We start from the raw sequence: 21313 nt of genomic DNA on the forward strand, positions 1-21313 counted from the left end.
GAAGATATTTGGTTAATACCTAGGATGCTGGTAGCAACCTGTAGCAACTATCAGAGCCAGTCAATGATATTTGTAATACCTTTTTAAATGTTCAGTTGACTGAGTTTCATGTTTAATGAATAACAATAACAATAATAATTATAATAAATTGGAATCTTTACCTAGAGCATGATACCATATTTGAAAAGTCTGCAGTAACAAATTAGCATTCAATCCCTTATTCTAAGTAAGTAAGCAACAGTTAGATATTACAGGTCTATCAGTTATGTAAGATGGCATCAATTAGGAATGCCTGATGCATAGGATATCTAGTATTATAGGGATAACAATGGATTAGATTACTCACTAAGAAAACAATGAGTGGGTTAATAAAGTGTCATACAATTTCCTGTATTGAACCAGCTCATCCAATTCTAAAGGTGCTCTTTCTCTATTCACATACTTTAAGTAAAATGTCCATATATTCTGGAATATTGGGGGGGGGGGATCTACACAAGCCTTAATACTCATGCATTACTATTATGCGTAACATGTATATTCCAACATCTACTTTCATTTGGTTCTTTGCATTATTCACTTATTTCTTTTATTCACCTCTTAATTGCAGAATAGATAAAAGTACAAATGACAGCAGCCTACACACATCTCCTCGTGCCTTTATCTACTTATCCATCCAATTTTAAAATCACTGATGATTTTAAGTAGCTTACAGATAAAAAGAAAAACCATGTGGATACAAAGAAACCAAGGCTAACATGCTACATGGAAGAGTAACAAGATTTCCTTGGACTTGAGCTTGACCACAATGCCTTTAAGCAAACACTCCTTGTTGTCTCTCAGCAATCACAGGGAATTGGTTTGCCATTGCCTTCTTGTATGTTTTTACTAACCCTCACAATAATAGGATTTCCTAGAGGTAACCCACCCAATACTAACTAAACTCCACCCTGCTTAGCTTTCAAGCCCAGATAAGCCCAGTCAGGTGCTGCCACAAACCCTCTACATATAGACATTTAGTAGATGGATGGAAATTAATTTTAGGAGGCAATAAATACAGCAAAATATCAAGCACCATTCCAGAGTAGTATATAGTAACAATGATAACCCTAAGCCAATTCACTTTCAATACTGAAACCACTCACACATTCTTAATAAAGATTTATCAGTAATTATTCTATATTACAATAACTTCCTCACTGAAGAGCTTGATACATGACATTAGAAAGTATAAAGGTTTAATTTTTATAAAGCCAACCCAGAATGGGTAAGAACTACAGACACTTTCAGGTAAATAATTCTAAATGAACGATATCTTTTCAAAATACAAAACTCAAATGCAGACCCCTTTCAAAATACCCCATCAGATTTATCAATTTAATGTTATTGTTTAATTATTTCCTATGTATTAAAAAAAGTCAACAGATAAACATAGAATGCTAGGAACTACTACAGCTCAATTTCTGAGTATTTTCCTTTATCCTAAAACATAAACCTATTCCATTTGCATCATTCTATATGGGGCATGTGGGATATATATCTTTGTGAGTATATGTTTATATTTGTGTGTGTGTTAAAAGGGTTTGTTGTCGATAGCAGAGGAATCAAGACTGCTTCTGCTGACTTACTACTATCACCTACATCTGAATCTAATAAATTGCTTTAAATCTTATTTTGATTGCCCAGCTATTTGTTTCTCCCAAAAGCAATGTTTGAAAAAGACCAGATAGATGCAAGATCTAGCTAGCTTTGGCTGATCTTAAAAGAAACTAAGTAGGGTTGGATATGGTTAGTACTTGAATGGGAGACATAAAATTACAGGGTTGCAGCTAACTAGAAAATTGTAAAAGAATGGTAAATTTGTGTTGTTGTTGCCAAAAAAAAAGCACATGGACAAGTCCATTAAAATTACTAGGAGTGGAGTGCAATTCAAATTAGTTTTTACCTTGACTTAGTCCAAAGGAGTTTGCATTCATTTGTATTGCTTAGAAAATGCTGGTTTTGCAAAATGGGTTAAATTCAGTTTTGAGACTACCAGGACACATAAAAACTGGAACATGGTGGAAGGAGGATGAGTTGTTTGCATTTATCACTTGATTTCATCTTCAAGTATGAGCATATGTGAAGTCACTGAGAAATTTTGGAACTAACATGAGTTTGAAGATTGGACTTCGAGACATTTTAGTTAGTTTGAACACTCATGGGTGAAATCAATATCACTTTAAAACTTTAAACTGACTATTAGTTTTCAGTTATATTCAATTATCTAATTAATATTAGTATCTAATTAATGTAAGCCTAATGTTATCCAGATGTATTGGGATTAATTCCCAGAATTTTAAACCAGAAGTTTAAGGCTAAGTTTGTTATTACAGATAAGGTTCCAACCTATTACTCCACAACTGACATTTTTAGAATAATGCCAACTAGAAAAGCATTTTTTCCCAACCTGGACCTAAACTCTTAAAGAGGATTTTTGGATCACATTTCTGATTCTTATTACCTGCACAAGCCACTCTTCTACATGGAAATGAGTATAAAAATACAAAAACAGAAATATATATACTGTGACATAGCTTTCCAAAGGTTTTAAAGTTTTGTTCTTTCATTTCTATAACGTTCCCACAGAACCAAAATGATACAGCAAATTATCCATACTTCTCCGACTATAGAAATTATGCACATTTTGGACCTATAGAAATTCTTCATTTGCACTTGAATTTCTTTTGGGTGCCGGACTGAAAAATTGAGAGTCATATAGGTTAGTAATAGAAATATAATCTGTAACGAATTTCCAAATTACTTATTTCCACTGTGTAAATGTAGTCTTCTTTGGTCCCATAAAGTGAAGATCCTCAAAAAGAACACACAACCTAAGGCAATTAACATATGGTTTCATTAAACTTTTTGTAGTAGGTGCTATATGCCTCCCAATATTTAGCTGTTTCCATTTTTGGAACAGAGGATCTCTATCGGGCCAGTAAAATCATGATTGAGTAATGACATTATTCTTTTTTATATTGCAGTGAAATTTATCTTATAGCATATTATGTTTTCTTTCCAAGTTTCTACATGCTAACTCTTTTTAAAATAAAGTATCCTCAAATATCACCAGCGTTAAAATATAAAACACAAATCAAAACAAAGTCCTTTTTTTAATGAATGTTATGAAAAAACTCAGACAATTTCACCATAGAATACAAAATCTTCAAGGCATATCAAGACAAGAAATAAGACTGATATGCTGATTTCTCAAATGTCATGGTCCCCCATAGATTTTGACTAGGACCAATATCAAAGATGATATATTTGGCTTTCAGACTTGAGGTATATTATAGTACAATGTCTGCGCAAGCAAGTTCTGTGCAAGGAGACTCAACTGCAACTTTTATCTTTATTATAATGAAAGCCACTGCCTAGATAACAAAAAGAGGAAGTATAGTTAGACAGAAGAGTACAGAGCATTTATTACAGCATTATGATTTCATTCCGTACTTCTTCAAAAAGTGGAATTACATCATTTCCAATCTATGATGGCTGACTGGTGTGAAGTGGAATGGGCCATAAGCACCTTGAAGTACATTGCTGTTGCTCTATGCAGTTTAACTTCACAACAAACATGTGAGGTCAGGCATAATTTAAAAAAAATGAAGAAAAGGTCACACAGTCAAGTTTTGTGACTATGTGAGATTTGAACATAAATCTCATCAGACTTCTTGCTACTCCACAATATTGTTCTTCTTTGACAAAGGCACAGAGCTAATGGGATATTGGTGAAGTATAGCTCTCTGCAGTCCTAGCAATTATATTCAACGGGAAAAAATATTGGATATTGTTGTTCAGCAGTATCTCTAGAACTGCAAATTCCCCAGTAGGGCCCTATGTTGGTAATTCTTTTTTTCCCACCATGTATGTGCCTCAGAATGATTGCACTGATGTAAGAGTGGGACGTGAGCTGTGGGAAGAGCGCATTTAAGATTTATTTTAACACGGAACCACATACAGACATGCCTTAAAGGGCAAATGCTATAATACATAAACACTTGAAAAGATCGAGAGCTATTTCACTGTCTACTTTATAAAAACTTCTTTGAAAAAAATTGTAATCTTGAGCAAAGGAATGGCACAGAAAGTAAGGCACTTAATAATCCTAGGTTTATTCTTGAAATCAGCAGCATTTTAGCTACTGTACTTAAAACAAACATTTGAACTTGGAAAAGGCCATGGATGTTTCAAAAAGAGAAATGGCAGGCAAGAGACGGGCTGTACGTTGCTGTGTCTAAAACATTTTTTTCTTTAAAAAAAAATCCAAATGGTGAAAAGGAATCTAGTACTCCATTTCTTCATGTGAAGGATATGCTCAATAGCAAATACACACACACTCTTCAACTATACAGCCTGACATTATGAAGCTATTCCTATGTAAGTCAGTGGAGCATATATATAGTCTATCATGTCTCATAAGGCCTTCCCCAAAATGAATTTGTTTCCAAAGCAGCAGGGATCAAATCAGAAGCCCATTTAATGCCATTTTGGGCTGAATGAAATTAAACTACCTTTGATACAACTACCTGCATGTTATATATGTAAAAGAGCATGCTTTGCAACAGCAGTACATGGATTTAAAATTTAAAAAATCAATAAAACCATGATAGTGTTCCATTCTCAATACCAATTCACCAGTAAACTGTTACCAGAAAAAGTTGTGTATATCAACTATTTGTTACAGAGTTATGTTGCAAGTTCAACTTTTTTACATTATTTGTTTTTTTTTAGAAAAGTAAATTCCTTTCCCTGACAGAAACGTGCATAGTTTAAACAAGAATATAGAGGCAGTGTGGTCTAATGGTTAAGGCACCAGGCTAGAAAGCAAGAGACTGTGAGTTTCTGATCTTAGCCATGAAAGCCCAGCTAGTTGACTTAGAGCCATTCGTTCTCTTTCTGCTCACTCACAGGGTTGTTGCTGTGGGGAAAATAGGAAGAGGAAGTGTGTTGAGTATGTCTGCCCTAAAAATAATAAAGGTGGGATACAAATCAATAAAATTAATTAAAATATATAACGTATAATAAGACCATATAAGAGAGAACCTCTCTCACTCTTAGATAGCTACCAATGTTTCCCTGAAGTAACCAAGCAAAATACTTTACTTCTAGATTTTTAAATTGATTACTATTACACTTTTGCAACTCTTGTGGCTGTATTTATCACTTTTTAAAAAAGGCATCTCTATTTACATTTCTTATGTTTCATTTTTTACCTGCGAATATATTTAAATTCTGAAATAAACAGTGGATACAGCATCCTATAGTCATAGTATCAAAAGGTAATACATCTTGGAGATCATCCAATCCAACCCCTGCTTCATAGCAGGATTCACTAGAGCATCTCTGAAGATGACCATCTAGCCAATCTTGAAGATCCCAATAAGGGAGAACTCAATACTTCATAAGACAGGCTGGTCTACGGGCTGATTGCTCGTCCGGTTATGAATATCCTCCTGATGTCTAGGATAAACCAACTTCTTTGTGCAGGTAGTCCTCGAATTACGACAACTCAGCCCAAAATTTATGTTGTTAAGTGAGTTTTGCCCCATTCTTTCCTCAGTTAAGTGAGTCACTGCAGTTGATAAATTAGTAACTTGGTCATTAAGTGAATCTGGCTCCCCCATTGACTTTGTTTGTCAGAAGGTCACAAGAGGTTATCACATGACTTTGGGTCATTGCAACCTTCATAAATATGAACCAGTTGCCAAGCATCTGAATTGTGATCTCCTGTTCATGGGGGTGCTGCAAAGGTCATAACTGTGAAAAATGGTCTTGTCACTTTTTTCAGTCCCTTCGTAACTTTGAATGGTCACTAAACAAACTGTTGTAAGTCAAAGACTACCTGTAGTTTTAACATACCTGTTCTAATTTTGCACCTTGAGCAATAGAAAAATAAAACCCACTCCTCCTACATTACAACCTCTTAGATACTGCTATCATATCCCACTCAATCATCTCTTCCATAGGCTAAATATATACAGGACCTGTTAACGGCATAAGAAAATATCAGCAACTTAAAGTCCTTTTAACAAGAACAAGAAGAAAAGATTTCAAGTGTGAATAACTTCGGAACCTGAGTGTGCTCTATGTCATCATAGAGCAATTAAAATGGGGGAGTGGGAATCAATTCTCTATGTTGCCAAATAACAACTCACAAAATGCACATGCATGCATTCACAACCATCTAAACTTGACAGATATTATAATATACCTTCCATCTCTATCTCTCTTTTTTAATGCAAAGCAACACTGGGAGCAAGCTTTGAAATTTTATCGATACCACCTAACATGCTCATTGCTGATATAGTAAGTTAGAAGCTGCCTACTTCACTGCTGACAGTTGCAGATTATATTCAGCTCAGCTAAGACTAGGGAACAGCAGCTGAGGCTAGAGAGTACATAGCAATGGAGAAGAGGGAATTACATCACAGAATTATTCTTTTCACCGTACCTAGTGTTTTGTCTTTACCAATGTCACTAACAGTCAGTCTCTGTCTGAGAAAATGCACCAGGCAGAATAAGATGAATTAGACATCATTCCTAGAAATTAAGAGCAAACCTAAAGGCATTGTGAAGAAGATACCCCTCTGGAAATATCCACGGAGGACCCAGCGCAACCCACTTCTTGGGAAGGAACTGATCTTCTTTCTGGGCTGATAACAGAGCAGCAGTTGTGCACCTCGTGTTATCTTCACTGGTCCTGCAATGGTTGCGTGGCATAAGCCTGAACTAAATCCTTTGACAGGGCACAAAGTGCTGCTCCATACAGGGAAGCTGTCCGATCATCTTTCATTCAGTAATAAGCACTTTTTAAACTCACATTTGACAACCAGCCTGAACTAATAATGGAAACAGTCTTTAGTTTATTTGTTGCGCGCCACAGGAGGAGGAAAGCGCCTCTTGTTATGGCAACATCCACTTTTTTAAAAAAAGCTTTTTCGGTCTACTTGTGTCAAAAAGTGGTCCCGAGTGATAATTACAAATCACCTTTTATTTATTGTATGAGTGCAACCCATCTTAGCTGGTCAGTTGAATGGATCAAAATGGGATATTCTTTAACCGGCTTGCACCTCTTTATTCTCCGTTAAAATCATAGGGTTTTTTTTTGTTTTGCTTTTGTTTTTGTTTTTGAAGAAAAGGTTGCAGAAGTATTTTTCCTGCCCTTTCGAAAAACCGGCGACCAAATGTAATTCTGAGGTTGCATCCAGAACCTCGGAAAGGGGGGTGGGGTGGGGGACACCGGCAGATGCCGCATGTCCCGTCCTCCCCCAGGGGAAAGCGGATCTTCCATTCATCTCAAGCACTAATTAGGACCCGGGAAAGATGTGAGGCTGGCAAGAGCCCACCCGTGGCTGGACGATCCACGCGTCCATTCGCTCCGCAAAACTCCGGCCACCCTTTCATGCGCCGCCCACCCCCTCCGCACACCAAGTTTTGGGTTTTTTTTGTGTTTTATTTTAAAAGATAAATTATTATTTTCGCAGTCCCCGCTTACCTTCCAGCCAGCCGAGCTGTTGCTGTCGCCCTTATCCTTGAAGTAGGGCACGCAGCGCACCATCCACTCGTAGATTTGGGACAGGGTGAGGCGCTTCTCCGGCGAGCTCTGAATGGCGCGGGTGATCAGGTCCGCGTACGATAAGTTCCCCCACGCGTTTCTCCGGGACGAACATTTCCGCGGCGCGGCCGCTGTTCCCGCCGCCACTGGCTGAGGCTGCTGCCCGCCGCTCAACGCAGAGGCGCCAGCTCCCTCCCCGGGCAGCCCGGAAAAGGGAACCAGCAGACGGGCCGTGTCCTCCGAAGCAAGAGCCTCGCTGGCACCGCCGGAGACGGAGAGGCCGGCGGTTGAGGTGCCCCCTTGCTCCTCATCGTCAGCGTCGTCGTCCTCCTCGGGAATCATGGAGGCGGCGTCGGCGGCCGCGTCTCCCGAAGGCTTGGCCGGGCTCGTTTGAAGCTCGGGCCTTTGCAGGGGCCACGTACAGGAGCGAGGACGGCTCTGGGGCTCGAACTCCGGGTCCAGCTCCACGTCCAGAGGGGACAAGGGCGCGGGGGGAGACACTTCAGCCATCTTGGCCTCCCCCCCCGCTTTTGAGGCGATCCCTCCTGTCCTTTCCCGCTGTCAGACGGGATCCCGATCCACGCTCCGGTCCTTTCTCCTCGCCCAGCTCCCTGCTAGAGATTAGCGAGCTGGAGCGAGCACGCCGCTCTCCATTCAAGGTCCGGCCGCCTCCTTCCTGCCCGCCACCTCTCGCTCGCCTCCCGCTCCCGCGAAAGGAAAAGTTCTAAGGCGATCCGCAAGCGATCCGGGGGTCTCCTGGTTGCAGGTTAGCGCTCTTTCCGCTGCCCTTTGAGGCTGACCGATTTGGGAAGCATTTCCAAAGACGGCGGAGCTGGAATCAAATCGCGGCTCTGCGCCCGCGCGTTTGTTTATCTTTCGCTACGCGTCGGAGTCGTCCAATAGCATCGCTCTGTAGCTATTAAAGAGATCCCCCCCCCAATTCACGCGACCCCCCGCATCACCATTATTATTATTATTATTGGTGGTTTTTTTTTTAAAAAAGAGATGTTCGCGAGTCTCTCCGTTGCTGGTTTGATGGACGCCTTCGCTCTTTTACAAGTCCTTCTTCTCACCGACTTCCCAACGTCTTCACGGAGAGCACCGAAGCCTTAACAACAACCCATCCGATCGCGGCTGCCCCATTTGTGATCGCTCTTGATTCCTCCTCGGGGAAGAAAAACAAAAAAGGAAAGAAAAGAAAAATCCGAAAGCGGTGAAGGAAGAGAAGCCAGTCTTTATATATATATATATGTATGTATATATATTGGAGCAAGGAGAGGAAAACTTAAAACGCCCGTCCTTCTTCTCCCTTCTCCTTCTTTTAAATCCTCTCCCTCGGCGTAAAAAGAAAGTGACGCGGAGAATTCAAACAAGTCCAATCGCCGACCTTCCAACAGGTCCGGAAACCCAAGTCCTCCGCGGGCTCCCGAGGTTTCGTTCCAGCCTCGGCACCAACCACATTCATAACCTCCTCGCTCCTGCTGCCATCTTGACAGTTTCCCCCCCTCCCCCTCCACTCAAGTCATTTAAAAAAGAAAGCAAGCGTCGGCCAGAAAAAAAGAAGAAGAGGCAGGGCGAGAGGTCAAGCAGGCAAGGGGCCGAACGGAAGGAGCACAAGCGAGAAGCAGCCGTCTCGGAGGCGAAGCTTTAAAGCCGGACCCGTTGGGCAGGCGGAAAACCCAGCTCCAAGTGCACGGGAGGAAAACGAGGCGCCGATTCTACCGCTGCTGCTGCTGCTGCTGCTGCTGCTGCAGGATTCTTGATTTTCGAGCCGTTCCACTTTAAGTAGCAGAAGGAGCATTAAAAGGAGGGGGCAACCCCCGCCGTTGGCAGCACGCTCCCTCCCCGGAGAGAAAGCAAGTGGCGGAGCAGCGGCGGAAGAGGCACCCTGGAGCTGCCGCCGTTCCCTCAAGCAACCTGTCGCCTTCCCCTCCGCCGACTTCCACATTCCTTCTCCTAACAACCAGGAGCGGCAACACAAAGTTATAGACACACGCAGGGAGACGCAACCTAACCCCGTCGCAGCTGATCCCCGCCCACAAAGGAGGCGGGCGAAGGGGCGAGAGCTCCGGCTCTCAGTACTACATACGCACCCGCCCGGCTGGCTGAGGGTCCGTCAGCCAACTTGGCGCCTTTCTCGGAGCATCTTTCTTTTAATTCCTCCGCCGCCAGCAAAGCGCTGATGGGATTGAACTAGCCGTGTACGATGTTGCAACCAAAAACCTGGGCATAAAGAGGAACGCGTTTAAAAAATACATTCCGAAAATCAATTTTCTCGATTGCAGTTAAAACAAAACAAAACACGATGATGTACCTCTACGGCTCTCCGGCATTATATTTCGCTTTTTTTTTTTTAAATTCTATTCCCCTGACCTTAGCAGAGACTTTTAGAATACATAAAACCTGCAGGTCTATGTTGATCACTCTGTCCTATATTAAGATAGCGAGCAAAATTTTGCAGTTCTCTCGTTTTATAACGAAGCACGGGTGGCTTGGAAAAACATCAGTGCCTTTTCTTTTGCAAAGATCTTTCCACTACTGTGTATTCTATCGAGCCATTTCTAAGATGTGTTAAGCCAAAGATATGTATGTAACCAGTCAGAAGGATGAGGCCACTTTTAACTTTGAAATAGAAACATTGTCTTTCTTAATTGGTAGATTAACTTTAGACATTTATTTTCTATTTCCACTTTTTAGTCAGATGTCTTGATTAATTGGTCCTATAACAAAGGCTGGTCTAGAACTTCAGAATTACTAGAGAATGATGTGACTGTTCAAATGTGGACCCAGGCGAAGGCTATGCTGGCAATAAAATCTTAACATACATACAGGCCTCAACCAGGGAAGGTTTCCTTGCAGTAAAATGATATTCCACCTATTCCTCTGCATATTTTTCTTAAACAATTACACCCAGAATGCCTGAGGTGAGGGAGGTTAATTGCCAAGTACCAAATCACCCTAAAATCAAACTGAGTAGGAAAACTTTAGAACATCATCAGGTCATGAAATATGTGTAAATACAACTGGCTAGGCAATTACATTTTGCATAACCATGATTTATCATTACTTTTAGTAGGAAAATATTACACATTATAACATCTCCTACAGAAACATATGAACACATTTTATTTTGGCAATCACATCAGCTCAATTTTCAGCCACTAAAAGCTAAGACCTTAGATTTCGTTACAATATTTCGTCGATTAAGAACAAATTATCACATTATTATTAACGTGTGTTCCAGTGAAGTTTATAGATGTAAGTTTTTCACGACGTATTTTAGATCACCAAAAATCTAAGATATTTTCAAGAACGCGAGCTCATATGTGATTAATAATTGAGACAAACTCTAGATTTTGGACATACTGAAGATGTTTACTTCTTATCTCTGAATACATGCATTCAACTGGGCTGCATGTCTCCGGTACAGTTTATATATCATTTGACAATCCTATTGGAGATGACCCTAGTTAAAACATAGTTATCTGCTTTCTGATATTTTTTAAATAAACATTTCTTAAAACGTTTTAATTTTAATTTGACTCTCTTTAAAACAATAAAATGATTTTCTTATTATTTTTAAAGATTAAACTCACTTCCCAAGGGGTTGTTTCTTTTAGAAAATTCTCTTTTTAAAGTAGCTTTCCCCAATATAATGCCTCCAGATGTGCTGGATTTCAGATGTTAGATAGGGATTATGGAAGATTTCAATGCATCTGGAGCACACTTGGCTGTGAAAGGATAGTTTTTAAACAATACTTTGTGAATACAACAGTGAAACCCTGAAAAAGGCACTTTCCCTACTTTTTCTTACACCCATCCACAGGGAAAATATGTCCTAGCAATTGTTTTTTTTTACTGTGCCCCCATGATAGAACCTCTGTCTCTTCCCTATTTCATCCATGAGGCATTCTTATTGGTATTGAGGCTAAAGCCATTTTTCCCCCTTTGCCCATTATTGCTGTTGTCTGAAAGCAGTTTCAACACATACAGTTGAAAATCTTAGCTTTGTTCCAGCTTTGCCCCACCTATTACTCGGGAGGAAATTCAGTGACATAAAAGAGAGGCTATAGGCAAGTCAGGGAATAGTAAACTGGATAGTAAATTTCGTGTTAGGAAATTGTTCTGACCACTCGCGGATGGATGGAGATCGTTTCACAGAGGGGAAAAGTCCAAACCTCATTAGCTTTGTCTGTTAAAATGTGTCATGCATCCAGATGGCAGCAGGTACTTCCTTTCATGGGATTGCATATACGTGCCAACTTTAATTGCCATTTTGTAAAGCTATTACTACTGTATTCAAGTTTTTAAAACTTGGTAAGGTTTTCACAGGTTCTCATTCAACTTGTAGTTCTCAGGGTATTATATGCCATTTGCCAGAAATGGTGTAGGGTCTCCTGCTTGGGTGGGAGGTTGGACGAGATGACCTACAAGGTCCCTTCCAACTCTGATTATCTGTTAAATCTAATAAAAAATCCCATAGATATGGATTTCTTTCATCAAAATCCTCACCGACTGCTGATAATTTACTTGTAAATTAATATTTGTTCAGAATTATCTGCTTTATTGACATAAAACAGGGGAGTTTATGAAGGTGGTTAAATTTCATGTGCATAGGAAACAAATAATGTACCCTGTTTCTCCAACAATACGGCCTCCCCCAATAGGAAGTCCCAGCATGTTTTATAGGCATGAAATGAAATTAAGCCCCTCCCCCTAAATTAAGGCCTATATTAAAACATGCGAAATGGGGGGAATGGTGGGGGGGCTTGCTGTTAGGAAGTACTTTTGTTGCACACCCGGATATGGTGCTGCCTGCGTTGACCCCGATACAAAGTGCCCCACCAACGCCGAGGTCAACATCCAAGCCGTCGCCACCCACCCGAAGATGCAAGGGGGGGAATTAAGTCATCCCCGAAAAGACAGCATAGCCATTTTGGGGGGTTCAAAAAAAAAAAAAAAAGACCCGGCCTTATTATATGAGAAACACGGTAACTATTTTGAGTAAGCGCCAATTGTATCACAGTCCAAATAATTCATGCAAATAATAAACAAAAGTGATGTTATAAATACACCTATTTGGCGTAGTGATTAAGATGTTGTATTGGCAGAGGCCTCCCTCTCCTTAAATTGCAGTACTCAATGCTTCCAGATAAAACTGGTGCAGAGGTATTTGTCTGCAACCAACACAATTCAATTATTACTAGACAAATTTTATCCAATGCCTAAGAAACGCGTGTTCAGTAAGGCAGCTATTGTATTTCTGTGCAAGAGGGGAGCAGGGAATCTATACCTCTTTGAGAGAGGGGATAGAAATGGAAATATGGGTTGGTTTTGATGCTATTTGCAATGTAACTATGAGGCCCTTGTCAATCCTCCATGTTCCTGCTTAATTAGACACTGGCCAGACGCCTTCTCTATCCAACAATATATAAGAAGCATTTCCCCCTTTAAACCAATATTATTCCACCAAGCTTCAATATGTGTAAAATCTGTATCACTTCATCTGGAACCCATTTACTTAGAAGTATGGGTATGTTTGACAAGTGTCTTTTGGGAATATGCTGGTTCTTCTCTTCTGGCCACTAGCAAATTTCCACCAGTCCTTTCTCTTCTATTACCACTTTCTGTCTGGAAAATTTTGAAATACCATTTTTCAAATCAATTTCTCTACAGCAAGGAGCACAAGATCCATCCTTATTTGGGGGCGGGGGGAAGATGGCACACTCTAACAGTATTCTGAAATGGGCATTTGTGAGCATTTTACTTTTTAATGAACCAGCCACCCTGCTTTACCTGATTGTAATGTCCAGAAACTGTGAAATTCTGTTGAACTTTTTTTTTCTTATCTGCTAGTTTCCCTAGTTTTTGTTACATTCACTATATCTCCTCCAATTACGTTTTTCAACTTGGCAGGGTTCAGCCTAGTTAAATAATGATGGCAGTCTGGAGTTATTTCTGTTCTGCTATATTTTGGTGTCTTTCTTTATTTTACACTATTTTAACTATATCTCACAAGTGGGCTAAGGAATAAAGCGAGATAAATGTAGCCTAGGGATTGGCAACAGAAAGAGCAGATTTTACAATGACATTGTTTTGTGGCAGTTCAAGAATGGGTGTGTGCTGTCCAGTCAGTTTAGAGTTAATGGGATTTGGATAGTTAGGTAGCAGTTGTGAGCTGTCCCCTTAAGGGAATGCATTATGGTAACTGTAGCTAAGGTATCCTGGGAAATGTAATCCATATCACGTGACTACATCTGTAATCCTGATTGGTCATTAAATTGACCCTCGATGGGTAGGAGGAGTTTTCCTCACTCTTGGCTAAACTCATGGACTTGTAGTAACTGTTCTACTTCTATCGTTACAAGATGGGAGAAAAAGGATAGGAGATAAACTATCTTTTTACCTACAAGACAGATATACAAAGGATTGGTCATTAAAGAACAACTTCATCACAAATGTGAGTTAAGAGGATACCTGATGAACCAATAAATGTACTTTGTTATGGACGTCTTGTTGAGTTTATCGATCTGCATCTGTACAGCTTACAAATCCACCACTGTACAGAATACAGAACAGTAAAAAGATGATTAATTTGAAGTCCTGAAGCCCATCAGTATAAAGAGAGTTAATTTGTACTTGTGATAAAGCAAAGTAAGGTTGAAGCCAGGAGTGAATGTAGAATGCTAAGTCCTGTGCCTCAGTTTGAATTGCAGGGAGGGGGCAAAAATCCCCCCTTCCCCTTTTACACAAGAGACTTTTCAAATATCCTATGCTCTGGCTTTCAAAGGCAATCAAATTTGTCTCCTTTGACCCTTTTTTTTCCTCCTCCTCTACTGAGGCTGGATTCCTTTGTCTTCATATCAAGCCAGGAAGGGGCAAATTCCCCCTTCTTTTCTCTTCAGCAAAAGAAGAGCTGTGTCTCAAATTACAACTCCTAAAAAGCCAATTTGTAAAACAAAGGGAGGATCCAGATTTTCAAATGCAGATGAAGGAACTCAAGGTAATCTCTTCTTGTGGTCTAAGGAAATAAGAAACTGAAGCTACAATTCTCAATCACAAGCAGCTTCTTCCCACCACTCAAAGAAAGCCTCCTCCCTCCATCCCAAACTGGCTAGATCGCAAGCAGTTTCCAGTGTCTCGCACCAATTCTCTGCTGCCAGCTCTCACCATCCTTCCAGAGCATCCTCCCATCATAGCGGTGCATCTAAGGCCTCCAAAGCAGCAAGTTATGCCAAACGGGCTACAGAAACTGAGTAGAAGCTGCAGTAGCAGACGCAAAGCTACGCACCACAGAGGAGGTAACATGGCAGAAGGTGGCAATAGTGGCTCAACAGGCTGAAATAGCGGCTCAACAGGCCAAAGCCCAGGCCACTCAACAGACAGAAATGGCCAAAGTGCAGGCCAAATTGGAGTTGGCTGAATAGCAAAGAGACGCCGCAACAAAGGCAGCATGTGCCGCAGCATGGCGGAAGATGGCTGACATCACCTCCCTCCAATTCATCCTCGAAGAGTTGGAAGAGAGCCCAGATACACGGGTCAAGGCCTACGTGGACAAGCAGCACTCGCTACAAAACGAGCAGATGGAACCGCCTCAGTTGCCTAGCAGTCTCCCACAATCAGGGAAGTACAGGGATAAATCTCAACCACAAACTCTACACGTCAGTCACACAACTGACGTTGTATGACCTAAAGTACGAGATTCACTTCCCACCAACAGCAAACCTCCCCCAACTGATGTTGTACGTACTAAGGTCCAAGATTCTCTTCCCAGCACCAGCAACCCTACTCCAACGTCTCATGGCCTACCAGGTAAGCAAATTAGCCCACCAGTGATCACTACGATTACTCCACAAGTAGACATGCCACTGCCGACACCTGCCACACTCAATCCACAAGCAGTACCATTCCAGCCACAACTTCCACACCACCCTTGTTACAAGATGGGAGAAAAAGGATAGGAGATAAACCATCTTTTTACCTACAAGACAGATATACAAAGGATTGGTCATTAAAGAACAACTTCGTCACAAATGTGAGTTATGAGGATACCTGATGAACCAATAAATGTACCTTGTTATGGACGTCTTGTTGAGTTTATCGATCTGCATCTGTACAACTTACAAATCCACCACTGTACAGAATACAGAACAGGGTGAAGAGCACTGTATTGCAATGATGGAACAGGCCCATAAGTGATGGTTTGTACATATAGAAGCCTGAATCATCCAAATCATAATGTGATTTGCTTGAATAAACAAATATAGTTTATTCAGTAAATCAGGGCTAAACATACTATTGCTAAATATGGCATGTGGCAATCATTAAGTGCCATAGAAATAAAAGCAGGAATGGGATGAGGGAGGGAAACAGGAAAGCAAAGTACTTTCATCTCATGTCCTGAGGCCAATATGACAGTGTTGGCTAATTGCCCTTCAGAAATTTTCCTATTTTAAATCACTCAAATATTTGACAGCCTGATATTATGGGATGACCCAGTTTTTCTAATAAGCATTACAATTTTTGATAGAAAATGGCTGGGAGAGGCTGAGTAGGTTTGCAATCTCCAAGAAGGTTGTACCAGTAAAATTCCCAAGTAATGATTTTTAAAAATTATTCACAATAGTGTTGTTGGCCAATTACTGAAAGGAATTGTTTTCTATCACAATTACGCATACATTGTTTCTTATTGTAGCTCTTAGAAGTAACATGTTTACAGCTACAGCTATGATTAGATTTGATTAGATGATTAGATCATGGGTGTCAAACTTGCTGTGGCATGTTGTATCATGTGATTTTTCCATTTTTCTCGTTCGTGGAGCTGGGGTAGGTGTGGCCTATGCGTGACGCATCCAGTGCACGAGCCACCAGTTTGACACCCCTGGTCTAGATGATGAGGGATGGAATTGGGTTGAGAGATCTCCTTTCCCAATTCATTTTAAGATTTCAATATTTAATCTTTGATTCATTCAGATAAAAACACAGCATTAAGAGTACTTAAAGCATTACATTTCACTTCTGCAATCCAAACAGAGAATGGTTATGATTTGGCTAGCCTTTCTTCTAAGATTTACTGAAAAATATTCATTTTACCACTATTTATCTATCATCTGCACCTCTATAACTGTCTGGTTTGGTTCTGCAATCCAAAAGGACAGACACAGACTTCAGAGGATAATTAGGACTGCAGAAAAAACAATTATTACCCACCTGCCTTCAATTGAGGACCTGTACACTGCATGAGTCAAAAAGAGGACTGAAAATATTTACAGACCCCTCACATCTTGGACATAAACTGTTTCAACTCCTTCCCTCAAAACGACGCTATAGAGCCCTGCACTAGTGATCTATAGACACAAGAACAGTTTTTCCCCAAAAGCCATCACTCTGTTAAACAAATAATTCCCTCAACACCGTTCAACTATTTACAAAGTGTACACTATTACTGTAAATCTTCTCATCACTCATCATCCATCCCCTCCTACTTGTGATTGTAGAACTGTAACTTTGTTGCTTGTATCCTTACGATTTATATTGACTGTTTCCTAGTATGATTTGATTGTTGATTGTACCCTATGACTATCATTAAGTGTTGTACGTTATGATTCTTGATTCTTATCTAATGTACCTTTTCTTTATGTATACTGAGAGTATTTACATCAAGACAAATTCCTTGTGTGTCCAATCACACTTGGCCAATAAAGTATTCTGTTCTGTTCTATTCTATTCCATATATATTTTGTGATGAAGTGCAACTTGTGGATGAGCTTACACACTTGAGCTTTTAGGTCTGTCACTCACTATATTCATCTGAAATATGGGAGGTTACAGTAATGGCCTTTTAAAATAATTGTGAGCCTTTTTTGATTATTCTAACTACCTTATTCTAACAGCGCTTACGGTAACAGCGCTTACGGTAGAAGAAAATCTGGGAGAGTCTGTAGCCAGAGCTTTTAGTATGTAATTGACCTGTCTATGGAGATTCTCAGTCATCCGGGTCATGGTTGTCCCAAAGGTGCTTTTTCAAGCAGCAACTGGACTTCCTGGTTTTTCTTTGAAGACTTTTTGCTTCTTATCCAGGAAGCTTCTCCAGCTCTTACAGGATGGTGGGGAATGGAAGGATTTATACTCCTTGCAGAGAGCTGGACATTTGCATTCTTTTAGCAAGTCTTTAAGGCCAGTTGGAGGTTTATCTGTGTCACCTGAGTGGGCAGTGGAGCCTTCTTGGAACTGTTGAAAGGACTGTGTTGTGGATGTGATTGACCTGCTTCTTTCACAGGGGTTGGAGGAAAGGACTAGGTGGCAGCCAGTCTCCTGGACTAGGAAACACATACTGTACTTTATTATGCTGTGCCTCGCTTTGTGCAATACCCAACTACGTGACCTTGCACAAGTAACCAAACCAGTTCCGGTCTCAGTGTGCTCACACTTAAAATAGGAACAATCATCTTTGATGAATGTCCGATTACGGCGTGATTATTAACCATTAGCGCCCCGCATACTCCCAAGTATTTCACGCAGCAATCAGAAGACGCTCCGTTTTGCCTTGGCGCTTTGAAGCAGCGAAGTTAAAGCTTCGGCAAAGGCCAAGCAAGACACACACACATACACACCAGGATCCTGAAACCCTTGCAAAAAAAAGAAGGAAAAAAAAAGGCATCCGTGCAACTCCTTCGCGTTTGGGTCAGGCAAGAGAAGAGCTGGGGAAGCGATCATTGGCGGAAGACTTAATTTGAAGGGCCAATCTGGCGCTACCGGCGCCTCCCCCTCTTGTTACTAGCCTCTAACTTTCTTCTGCTGGTGGTTCCCAGGCAGAGACAGAAGAGGGGGAAGATACGGCCGTCTGGATGGCTCCGGGAGTCCGGTCTCGCAGGCTTATCAAGGGCACCCGCCTTCTGAGGAACTGGGTGGGACACGGGTCTGGGGGGGGGGCAGACACGCGCTTCTCGCGCTCATCCTCGGAGACTTTGCAAGGGGGATTTCGTCAAGCGGGTCTCCTCCAAGTTTCGCGCCCCCCCCCCCGCCCACAGAGCAGGTTTCCACCCCACGCGCCGCGCGCCCACAGGCGCGAGAGAAAGAGGGAGCGCGGGAAAGTAACTCCCCGCGCGACTCGCGAGCCAACCCCATTCGCTTAAAGCCCCGCCTCCTTTCGCCCTCCCAACCCCGAGGTCCTTCCTCCCGCCACCGCAGGCTCCGCCTTCCGGCCCCGCCCCGGCTACCAAGCTCGGTTGCCGCGCGCTAAGCGATGATGTCATTCTCTAACCGAGCGCGTGACCATCGGACCCCGCCCTCCTTTCGCCCGGGCTCGAAAGCTGCCGTCGATCTTACGACGCAGCGCCGGGGATTGGCCGGGCCAAGCTCATCCCTCCCCCGCCCACTACAAAACAATAAACAATCGAGTACAATTCATCCCGAGCGGGATCTGGGGGGAAAGAGGTGGAGGGTGAGGGGATGGCAGGGCGAGGGAACCTTTTGCCCGGCGCCCTCGCGCTGCTCGGGAGAAATGAGCGCGTGGCGCGGCTTGGGTTTGGCTTGTGGCTCGTCCCGCGGCTTGCCAAAAAGCTTAGCGGGCTTTTATCCTAGGCGAGCCACGAGCGGTTCGAAGTTGTCGGGCGGTGTGGGGTGGTCAAAGGCAGCAAAGCGGGCGAAGCAGGTCATAGGCGATGAGCCTACTTGACCTTCCCCGGGCATTCAGGGGGGCGGGGGGCAGAGGGGAGACGAGAATGGTGGCGCAGAGCTGGTTTGCTTGTCCCGTAAGCAGCGGGTCGTCCAGGGTTGAGGAAGAGAGTTGACTGGGAAACGGCGTCCTCCTGTTGCGTGGGCATGCAAAGCCCGTGAGATGACAGAGCATTCTTCCTCCAGGCCGCGGATCGGAGGGAAGAAGGATGCACATCACCTCATGCCAGGCTGTGCGGATCACGTGGGGTCGAGGGCCTCTGAGGGACAAAAGCCTCGCAGGAAAACGTGCAGGCTCAGGTGCCTGCAGCGGAAATCTACTTCAGTTGCCCTGATTGCTGGTTGGGTGGGCCCTTGGGTTGCCCACGGCCTAAAGCTGAACCAACCGCATATGCACCTCGCTCGGATGCTGCACCAGAAAAATGCTAGTTTTGGGCGGCGGGGTGGGGGAGGCCAATTTCCTGATAATCCTTTAAGATTGACCTTTCAAAATAGTACAGAGGCCCCTTCATCTTTCAACATGCTCCCCAAGTTTATCAATTTCAAGGTTTGTTATTCTCCCCACCTCCCATGTGTCTGGGGATTACAGGAGCACATCCAGAAGAGAATGTATTAGGCATTCATACTTCATCTCATTTCATCTTTTTCTGATGATAAATGGTGCCATCCTCCTTACGTTTTGTGGTCTGTCTTCATTTGGAGACCCCTCACATTTGTTTTTATACAGCAGTGTCAATACTTCAATAAAGCAAAGAGCATGGAATCATGCTGTGTGCCTGTTTGTGTCGTTTGTGGGTCCCTTCCCCTTTTGGGAGTAATGTGAGGAGAGTGCCCAGGGGTGATGATCGTTGTAAGAGTTGTGGGGAAAGTAGGCAGAAACACCCCTTTTGGGGTTTCTTTGAAAAGTTATTGAAATTATACCACAGGTCAAAGGTCTCCCGCCAGAATTTAGGATAATTTCTTCTTACAGGAAGCAAACTACATTCATACTCACTTTGTTGCCATACATAATGTTTGACTTCCAGTTTTTCAAGCAATATAGATTAATCCTATTTCTGTCTCTTCAAATTATACCATCAAAAAAAGCACAAAAAAGAACGTTCTTTCTGCTCCAACTCAGCTCAAACTGCCCAAGGCGCTGCTCATACAGTTCTACAGAGGAATTAATGAGTCTATCATCTGCACTTCTATAACTGTCTGGATTGGTTCTGCAACCCAACAGGACAGACACAGACTTCGGAGGATAATTAGGACTGCAGAAAAAAACAATTACTACCCACCTGCCTTCAATTAAGGACCTGTATACTGCATTAGTCAAAAAGAGGGCTGTGAAAATATTTACAGACCCCTCACATCCAGGACATAAACTGTTTCAACTCCTTCCCTCAAAACGATGCAATAGAGCACTGCACACCAGAACAACTAGACACAAGAACAGTTTTTTCCCAAATGCCATCACTCTGCTAAACAAATAATTCCCTTAACACTGTTCAACTATTACAAAGTCTGCACTGCTATTACTGTTAATCTTCTCATCACTCCTTATCACCCCCCTCCGATTTGTGAGTGTATGACTGTAACTTTGTCACTTGTATCCTTACGATTTATATTGACTTTCCTAGTATGATTTGATTGCTTATTGTACCCTATGACTATCATTAACTGTCATACCTTACGATTCTCGAGTCTTGATGAATGTATCTTTTCTTGTATGTATACTGAGAATATTTACACCAAGACAAATTCCTTGTGTGTTCAGTCACACTTGGCCAATAAACTATTCTATTCTTCTATATATTGTTGAAAAGGAATTGGCCCAACTAGATGGCAGCCCATGGTTGATCAGGTTAAGCAGAATGGAACTTGGATGGGCACCATTGGATAAACCCTAGAGCTGTAGGTTGAACTGGGAAGTTTAAAAAAACTATCCAGAAGGCTGTAAATGACGTTCATATTTTTGTTGTCCCCAGTTCGGGTTTGAGCCTGGTACCGAAGCCAATGATGGATGCCAGACACAAGGTGCAGGTTTTCTGATTGCTT

At 42.1% G+C, this 21313-nt stretch overlaps 1 protein-coding gene across 1 annotated transcript in view; it reads right to left on the bottom strand.

Moving 5' to 3' along the window:
• FOXO3 (forkhead box O3) overlaps window positions 1–11121 on the bottom strand; it is a 144216-nt gene extending 133095 nt beyond the window's left edge. The window contains exon 1 of the mRNA XM_026726642.2: window positions 7538–11121. Within this exon, the coding sequence (XP_026582427.1) occupies window positions 7538–8107 (570 nt within the window). The 5' untranslated portion in view covers window positions 8108–11121. The remainder of the gene's footprint in view (window positions 1–7537) is intronic.
• Between the last annotated feature and the right edge of the window lie 10192 nt (window positions 11122–21313).

Source organism: Pseudonaja textilis, chromosome 1 (assembly GCF_049901715.1).
Source record: "Pseudonaja textilis isolate UNSWEBS1 chromosome 1, rPseTex1.2, whole genome shotgun sequence".
In the NCBI taxonomy this organism is placed as follows: domain Eukaryota; kingdom Metazoa; phylum Chordata; class Lepidosauria; order Squamata; family Elapidae; genus Pseudonaja; species Pseudonaja textilis.